This window comes from Myotis lucifugus, unplaced genomic scaffold (assembly GCF_000147115.1).
Source record: "Myotis lucifugus unplaced genomic scaffold, Myoluc2.0 scaffold_328, whole genome shotgun sequence".
Classification (NCBI taxonomy): Eukaryota; Metazoa; Chordata; class Mammalia; order Chiroptera; family Vespertilionidae; genus Myotis; species Myotis lucifugus.
In genome coordinates this window covers 52600-61239 of record NW_005871376.1, presented here as the reverse complement: position 1 = coordinate 61239, position 8640 = coordinate 52600, and the positions used below count along the sequence as shown (strand labels likewise).

Genomic DNA, 8640 nt, shown 5'->3' with positions numbered 1-8640 from the left:
GTCCCTTTGATGGGCTGGGGTGGGTGGGGTGCTGCTGCCTCTGTCCTGGGCTGGGTGAAGGCAGGCCGAGGATGGCTTCCACAGGGAGCAGGGGAATCTCGGGGTGGGAGGTGGGTGCCCGAGGGGAAGGGAAGCGCCCGTTGGGCGTGTGGGTTTCTGTGTGTGTCTGAATCTGTCTGTGTGTGTTTGAATCTGTCTGTTTGTGTCTGTGCTCTGGAACCACCCCCGCAGAGGAGCTGGGATGCTTCCTCGGGTGGAGGGTGCCCTGCTTTCCCATTTCCTCTCCTCCTCTCTGTTCCTTCCCAGGAGCCACTCCCATGGGCTCCTCTCCAGTGCTCGGCCTGGAAGCATTAGGAGCAGGGACGGGGCAGACCCCCTGAGTGTGAGGCTGGAGCAGGCGGTGGCGCGGGACCCACCTCCGCCCAGACTCTTGGTGAGAGGAGGCCCCGAGAGCAGGGGCAGACTGGAGCCTAGGCCCTCCCAGAACCCGGGAAACTGTGCCACTGGGCTGTGGGAGGGGGCTTGGGTCGGAAGGTGAAGAGCAGCTTGGCCAGGTGAGGAGGCGGCGGTGTACCGCCAGCGGCGTGTACCCATGCACCAGAGCTGGAGAGGGCCGGGAGCCGTGGTCCAGCAGGCACAGGGCCGGCTGGCGTGGGTCAGAGTGCCCATCACTGACCCGTGAGAACCCGACTGCCCCTGCCAGCTCTGGCACTGCCCCCTCGCAGCCGCTTGCCCTAGCACCCCAGGGGGCACCCCGCCCCACAGTGGCCTGGTCCGGCCCCTCCCGCCCTTTGCTCCAGTTCCCGGGCTTGGTACCTATAGTGGGGGTGCTGCCCGCCTGCCAGGCTCCGGGGCCGGGCCCACGGGAGGGTGGGGCGGCTGGGAAGCTGGCACGCTGCCCCCGGGGAGCCTCTCTCGGCAGGCGCCCGGGTGCCGCGGGGGGAGGGGGGAACAAAGGGCTCATTCTCCCCATGCGCAGCCGGTGGCATCGCCGGGGCGTTGGCGGAAGCCCCCGGGGCACGGGAGGGGGCAGGCCCAGGCGGGGCCGCCGAATCACGGGCTCCTGTTTCCCGCAGGGTGCTGGAGGAGGAAACCGGCGGAGCAGCTTCCTCACTCTCAGTTGCGCGTCTGGCGATGGCGATCAGAGGTCCTGCTGCGCTCCCCGCTGCGCTCTCCCTCCATTAGCCGCGCTGCCCCGCTTTGCGCCCTCGCTGGTGCTCTCGTCTGGGTTCCAGGATCGGCGCCCCCTTCCAGGCACGACCCCCTCCCCCGGCCCCTCGGCCTTTCCCCCACTCGGCCGTCTCCGACCCGGGGCGCGCGTTCCCCCGGCCCGGCTCCCTCTCTCCCTCCGGGGACACCGCTCCCTAGCCCCAGCCCGGCCCTCCCCGCGGCGCAGCACGGAGTCTCCGCGTCCCATGGCGCAACCCACTGCCTCGGCCCAAAAGCTGGTGCGGCCGATCCGCGCCGTGTGCCGCATCCTGCAGATCCCGGAGTCCGACCCCTCCAACCTGCGGCCCTAGAGCGCTCCCGCTGCCCCGGGGGAGAGAGAGCGCCAGCGCGCTGAGCACGGAGCGCTGAGCACGGAGCGCGGGGTAGCGAGGCCTCGCCCGCCGGCCGGGAGGCCCCGGAGCCAGCCCATGGGGAGCGAGCGTCCGACGCCGGCCCCGAGGACCACCGCCCGAGCCGCACCTGGCCCGTGAAGCCCAGGTAAGCGCCGAGAGGCGGCGCCAGGGGCACGCCTTCGGGGACACTTGGCTGGGTCCGAGCCGCAACAAGGAATGAGCGCCCTGTGCTCCTCTGGTCTGGGCCACACATCCGAACCTTAAGGTGCCCGAGGGGGCTTGGCCGCGTTGGAGCGGTGGCCCCAGAAAACCCGGGAGCTCTCTGTCCTGGCTGCGGCCTGGGGCTTCACCCAGGGGGCCACGAACAGGGAGCACTGTGGCTCTAGTGCCACCTGTCATTCTGGTCCTTCTCACGCTCGTTCAATTTTCCCTCCTTTGCCTCTGTCTGGGGTGCAGCCGCTTTCCCCGCCTCCTTCCCTCCCCCCACCAGGCTACGGTTACTGTGGCCGCTGGTGGCTCTGGCACTGCCAACTGGAGTGGGGTAGCTTTACCCATCCCAGCTGAGGTCTCTAATCCTCCTCTCCTGTGCTGGCCCACTCCTTCCCTTGGGGGCACGGTGGAGATCCCCGTACTCAGCAGGCGTCCTGGGACTCATTCGGAAGCCAAGAAACTGTAGAGCACTGGGAAGAGGCAGAGACGGCTGCCCAGGTGTGGGAAGCAGTACCAGCCAGCCCTGCCTGGAGGCTCTCCCCAGTGACTCCAGCCTGCCCAGCCTGCACGTCCCACCCCTATAAGCCTGGGTGGAGCTGAGCGGTGGGGGTGGGCAAGCAGCACCCCCAGAAACACAGGCTGCAATTTGGGAAGAGGCCTCTGGGACGGCCACTCTCCAAACCCTGTTTTATACAATGGCACCTGAGGTCCAGAGGAGTGGCGAGACTTGCCCAAAGTGACACAGCGGTGGCGGAGGCAGGGCCCAGAGCCAGTCCTCTTGTCCCCAGTACAGCGATTTCCACCCAGCTCATCCTCTGGGTTCTTGTCCCCATCCTTCCCCATGGCCTGTGCCGAGGATCCAGGCTCTGTGAGGCATGTCATCTTAGACACAGCGGTCTCTACTGAGGGGCTCTGGCCCCGGAGGGCTGTCAAATCCCAGGTGTTTGGGGGTAGGGATGGCCCTTTACACGGCTGCATCCCACCCAGGCAGGTCCTCAAGCCGCATGTGGGCAGGCAGCATGGATCCCAGCTGTGGGTTGGCACTTGCCTTACTGGTTTGAGCCGCCTTGGTGTTGCCAGGGCGGTACCCACTCTGTGCTTGGGGCAGAGTGCCTAAGAAGCTCATATTTTGGTGGTTATGCCCTAGGGACCCCCTCTGGGAGAGCCCCATGAGGGCAGGAGAGTGATGGAGAGTACGCCCAGCTTCCTGAAGGACACCCCAGCCTGGGAGAAGACTGCCCCTGAGAATGGCATCATGGGACGAGAGCCGAATGCCCTGCCACGAGACGGCCTGCGCCATGGGGCACTGTGCCTGGGAGAGCCTGCTCCCTTCTGGAGGGGTGTCCTGAGCACCCCAAACTCCTGGCTTCCCCCTGGCTTCCCTCAGGGCCCCAAGGACACGCTCCCACTGGTGGAGGGTGAAGGCCCCCGGAATGGGGAGAGGAAGGCCAGCTGGCTGAGCGGCAAGGAGGGGCTGCGCTGGAAAGAGGCGATGCTCACCCATCCACTGGCATTATATGGGTCAGCATGCCCGCCTCGCTATGGCCCCCTGATTCCTGAGCATAGCAGTGGCCATCCAAAAAGTGACCCTGTGGCCTTCCGGCCCTTGCACTGCCCCTTCCTGCTGGAGACCAAGATCTTGGAGCGAGCTCCCTTCTGGGTGCCCACCTGCTTACCACCCTACCTAGTGTCCAGCCTGCCTCCAGAGCGTCCATGTGACTGGCCCCTGGCCCCGCACCCCTGGGTGTACTCCGGGGGCCAGCCCAAAGTGCCCTCTGCTTTCAGCTTAGGCAGCAAGGTGAGTGTTGTAGCAGGCCATGCAAGGTAGCTCAGTGGTCCTCAAGCAGCCCTGTCAGGGCCACACCACACTGCCCTTCCATCCTGATGAAAAAATAAGGCAGCACCCAAATAGAGGAGCCTGTGAGCTCAGACAAAGTCAAGGCCAAGCAGTTCCTCTTCTGAGCACCTCCATCCCACTAGGCCTTTCCTGCCTTCGGGCCGTTTCAGGGACTGACTCATCCATTGTCCACTCAGAACAAGGCCCTGGGAGTTGGGGCCTCAGAATGTGTGTCTTGTTCCGGGAAAGGGGGGCAGACAAAGCCCTCTATCTGGGAAGATGTGCAGGCAGTCCCAAGGCCTGTGTCTAGGACACCTCCCCCACAGGCAACCCCCATGCCCAGGGATGAGATCTGGGCTATTTAAAACCGGTATGGTACAGGGCAGCAGATCATCTGGAGCGGTCCTGGTGGCCCTTTGGCTGTGCCAGACATTAGCCCTTCAGTTGCTGGGTTGCGGGGAGGCCTGAGAAATCCCAGGGGATGACCTGGGGGTGGCCAGGGCAGTGGGGTGGCATGTAGGTGGAGCAGTGCCTATTAACCAGTATGTGAGATGTGAGTTCTTTAGTGTTTTCACAACCCGTAAGGCCAAACAGGCACATACCTACTGGTCTTCAGTTTGTTCGTTTCTTTTTAAGCACCGGGAACCCAAGTCAGCACCAGCTTAATCCTTTCTCCTCTCTTCAGGGTTTTTACCATAAGGATCCGAGTATTTTCAGGCTGGCGAAGGAGCCGTTGGCAACGGTGGACCCTGGGTTGCTGGGCTTAGCCCCTGGCGGGCCGCTCCAGAGAAGCGGGGAGGCAGAGTGCCCTTCGCTCCACCCGAGGGATGGAGAGACAGGCCTCGGCAGGCATCAGAATCTCTGCCCACTTCTCCTGGGGCATCCAGACACTGTTCCCCGGACCCCCTGGCCCACTTGTCCCCCAGGCCTTGTTCATACTCTTGGCAACGTCTGGACTGTCCCGGGCGGTGGGGGCCTTGGGTACCAGCTGAGGCCATCAACCACATCAAGGTGCCCCTCTCCTGGGCCTCCCACCACCCAGGTGGGCTGTTACTCATCCCACCCACCTGCTGGAGATGGAGGCCTTGGCCCTTGTGGGAAGTGCCAGGAGGGCCTGGAGGGGGGCGCCAGGGGGTCCGGCGAGTCCATCGAGGAAGCAAACAAGGCCTCCGGTCCCAGGGCCTGCCTGCCCAACCACCACACCAAGCTGAAGAAGACGTGGCTCACCAGACACTCCGAGCAGTTCGGGTGCCCGGGAGGCTGCCCTGGGGACGAGGAGAGCCCGGCTGCCCCGCTTCAGACCCTCAAGAGGGCAAGTAGCCCTGAGGTCCAGGGAGTGGCCGGCAGCCCAGCCGCCAAGCGCCCCCCTGACCCTTTCCCAGGCAGTGCAGGGCAGGACGTCCTGGACTCATCACCGGGGAACAAGGCGGAGGCAGAACAGCGTGCTGACCGCAGAGGTAAGGGGCAGGGGAGGGCCCGTGTGGGCCCTGCTTGGGAGGGGGCAGCAAGACGGGAGCTTTGCAAGGAGGTGGGGTCAGAGGTCCTTTATGAGTGGGTCGGACCAGCATCTGTGGCGAGTGCCTCCGCATCTACAGGCCCGGGCCTTCACGCAAGTGGCTTCTATTTCTGTCTGCCTCCTCCCAAGCCCTGGTGTGTTGGTGGCCGTGTAATGACATGGTTCAGAGCTTGGGCTCTGGAGTCAGAGTGCCTGGGTCTAAACTTTGCTGACTGGTAGCTGCATGACCTTGAGCTAGCTGCTTCACCTCTCTGCGCCTCAGTTTCTGCATTTATAAAATGGGGATAAAGATGACACCTACCTCATAAAGACTCCTGCAAAGATTAAATGATATAATTCACAGAGAAGGCTTTGAAGAACTGGCACTTAGCACCCAATAAATGTTCGCCTTCATGATGGTCTGTGCCACAATCCCTGTCTGGAGGACTGCCTTTCCCGAGGGACCCCTTGTCCTGCCTCAGGAACAAACAATTCTGCTAGCCAGCTGGATCACGGAAACTCCGTTTGGACTCTGCCCGTGTTGATGCTCTGGGCACATCCTGGACCCCTCTGTCACGCTGTGCCCTTCACAGAGAAACACTCGGGCGCTGGCAGCCCCGGCCTCAGGTCCCCGGGATCACCTCGGGTTCTTGGCCTCCTGAACTGCTGGGCCTGGATGCGGACTCTCTCAATGGCCGTGCCCGGGCTCCCTGCACCTGGTGCGGGTCTGTCCACACTCTCGTAGGCCTGCGCCTGGGCTGGGAAGCCGTTGACCTCTTGGCCTTCTTGGGTTACTGCACCTGTGGTCTGTGTTGAAACTCTCCGGCCTTCTCACCTTCCGGCGCTCTCCGTCCGTCCACGTCGGGATTGTCTCCTCACACTGTCACCCAGCCAGCGGCACTGCTAAGCTCACGGTGGAGCTATCCAAAGTCTACACTGGCTGGATCCTGCCCTTGGGTCAGGACCATCACCTGAGCTGCCCCGGCCTTGGGCTCAACGCACCTGACCCTCCTCTCAGTCCCATCAGTCATGTCAGGGCATCGTCAAGCTCCTCTCGCGGCCTTTTTTGTGAAGCTTCTAGCTGCCTGGTCCACTCTCACTGGTTCCAAGTCAGGCCTCGGGGGCCTGGGCCTAAAGACTGGGCTGGTTCTGCGTGTGGACACTGGGGGCTAAGGCAGGATCTGGGGTTCGCACAAGCCCAGGGAGGCCCAGACCCCTGACCAGCTGCATTGTCCTCTCAGGACCCCGAGATGGCAGGGCCGGCCTCCAGGACCCAGGGCGTCAGGATGCACCTTGCTCAGCTCCCCCGGCAGGCATTGCTCAGTGCCAAAGCTGTGCCCAGGCAGCGGGTGAGGTGGGAGGGCTGGCCTGCCACTCCCAGCAAGTGCCCAGGTGAGCCCTTGCCCCTGGATGTCCCCACGTCCTCCCACTTGGGGCTCCCTCCTCACCTTCCTCTGCCCTGTCTCCAGATCGTCTCTGGGAGGGGAGCAGCAGGAGGAAGACTCGGCAGCCAGCTCCGAGGAGGGAGGAGGCTCTGGCCCGAAGGCCGGGCCCAGCGTGGGCCTCGCCAAACACCTTCTGAGTGGTTTGGGGGACCGACTGTGCCGCCTGCTGCGGAGGGAGCGGGAGGCCCTGGCCTGGGCACAGCGGGAAGGTGAGCAGCACCCACAGGGCACTGGGGAACCCAGGAGAGCCTGGTGCTTTCACCAGGGGCATGGGGACTCCGAGCGTGACCCCCTCCTTCCCACCAGCACTGCCCTGTCCTCCCGTTCAGGAGGACGCCTGCCCGCCTTGCCCTTATTCCCGGCTAAGGCTCTTAGTCACCGTGTTTTCTGAAGTTTCTGACCTGGGAGGCGGATGTCGGGAAGGTATAAAACCTGGCCCAGCCCACTGTCTAAGAGCTCCGGGCTTGTTGGGGAAACAAGATTGAGTGCCAAGTGTCTGTAAGAGCACTTGAAGGCGGGGAGCTCCCTGCGGGTGGCGCATGAGGAAGGCTCCCTGGGTGGCGAGGCTCCCGGGCCCTAGGAGGCTGGTAGGATTGGGGCTGATGTTTGAGGCTGTGGAGTCCCTCTGCCTCCAGGCTCTCCCTCCTGCATCATTTCATGGCGCCTCGAGAGCAGTGTGTTTGGGAGAACACCCCTGTGGTCCATCACTTCTGGTGGAGGCCCATTAGCAGCTTCCTCTTGCCCCAGAAAGTCCAGCCCCTACCCCCTTTCATCAGCCCCTGCCACTCCCTGAACCCGAATTCCCGGCACCCCGAATCACCCGCAGGCCTGCGCGTCCTTCCCGGCTTGTCCACCCCTTCTGGCCTTGGCACTTGCTGCTGCTTCTGTCTGGAAGGCCCTCTCCTCCCCTCCCACCTGGTGAATGAAAACTTACTCACCACTCAGGCCCATCTGTGAGCCTGCCCCCACCATCCCCACCCTCGGCCTCCATCGCATTCTCACACCCCAGCACCACTCTGTGGGGCCTTCATCGTTGCCGTGTTTATGGGCCCATCTCCCCTTGGAATGTGAGCACTGGGAGGGCGAGAGCCAAGTCCTGACTAGCTCTGGATCCCAGTCTCTAGCCCGGGACGGGACAAGGTGTTTGTTGAATGAATAAGTGAACATTTGCTCACTGGCGTCCTTGTACCTATCAGTGGGGGCCTAGTCTGAAACTCTGGGTGAGGGAAGGCATGGCCTCTTAAAATGTCCTCTTCGGTGCTGAGTCCCCTGCAGAAAGCCAGCTTGGGAGGGAGGGAGAGGGGCGGGTGAAGAAGTGTGTTGGAAGTGGTGTGGGTTGGTAATTCAGGGCCAATGGGAAAATCCGTGGGGCAGGAACTGGGGAGATGGGGCCTGCACCATCCCTGGGAGGGTTTGCTGGAGACAGTGCGGCTTCGGGGAGGTTCTGTACAGGGGCTGTCGAGTAAGCGGGGCATCTGTGAGGGGCCTGTTTCCCTTCTGGGGCAGCCCCTTGCTGGAAACTGCTCCCGCTTCTCCTCCAGGCAGGTCTGCCACATGAGGACCCCCAAAGGGGCCTGTGCGTGAGCCCTCTCTGACCCTATTCTCTCCCATGGTCAGCAGGCCAGGGGCCGGCTAGGACAGAGGACAACCCAGGCGTTCCAGGTTGCTGCAGCCGCTGCCACCATGGACTCTTCAACACCCACTGGAGTTGCCCCCGCTGCAGCCACCGGCTGTGTGTGGCCTGTGGTCGCATGGCGGGTGCTGGGAGGGCCAGGGAGAAAGCAGGTAGGAAAGGAGCCAGGGGCCGAGGGTGGGAGGGCAGGGACTGGGGCCTCGGACGGCCTGCTCTAAGGTTTGTGGCCATTCCTTGGCTGCCTCTCTTCCAGAAAGCCTCCCTCCCCGGCCCCAGCATCAGCCACTACTGCCCAGTGCCCCGTAGAGCAGACCTTCCCCTCTCCCCCCATCTGAGGGCCATGCCTGTGTCCTTCCCACCCTTAAAAGGAGTCGAGTGCCTACTCGGTGCCTCCCAATTTCTCAGCTTGCACCTTTTTAAACCTTACAACACTGTGAGGTGGCTATTTTGCCTCTATT

The 8640-nt window shown here is 63.4% G+C and overlaps 1 protein-coding gene across 13 annotated transcripts in view; it reads left to right on the top strand.

Annotated features, from left to right (window-relative positions):
* Nucleotides 1–300: 300 nt before the first annotated feature.
* HR (HR, lysine demethylase and nuclear receptor corepressor) overlaps nucleotides 301–8640 on the top strand; it is a 16931-nt gene continuing 8591 nt past the window's right edge. For 2 of the 13 annotated variants that reach the window (XR_002832123.1, XR_002832122.1), the window contains exons 1-6: nucleotides 1080–1707; nucleotides 2920–3570; nucleotides 4295–5066; nucleotides 6346–6496; nucleotides 6574–6758; nucleotides 8167–8334. Coding sequence is in view for 9 of the 13 variants with exons in the window: in XM_023764322.1 (XP_023620090.1) it covers nucleotides 2959–3570; nucleotides 4295–5066; nucleotides 6346–6496; nucleotides 6574–6758; nucleotides 8167–8334 (1888 nt within the window). In the remaining 4 variants the exon portion in view is untranslated. Of the gene's footprint in view, nucleotides 1708–2919; nucleotides 3571–4294; nucleotides 5067–6345; nucleotides 6497–6573; nucleotides 6759–8166; nucleotides 8335–8640 lie in introns of all 13 variants that reach the window. The other 11 variants (XM_023764326.1, XM_023764323.1, XM_023764325.1 and 8 more) reach the window with 9 other exon arrangements.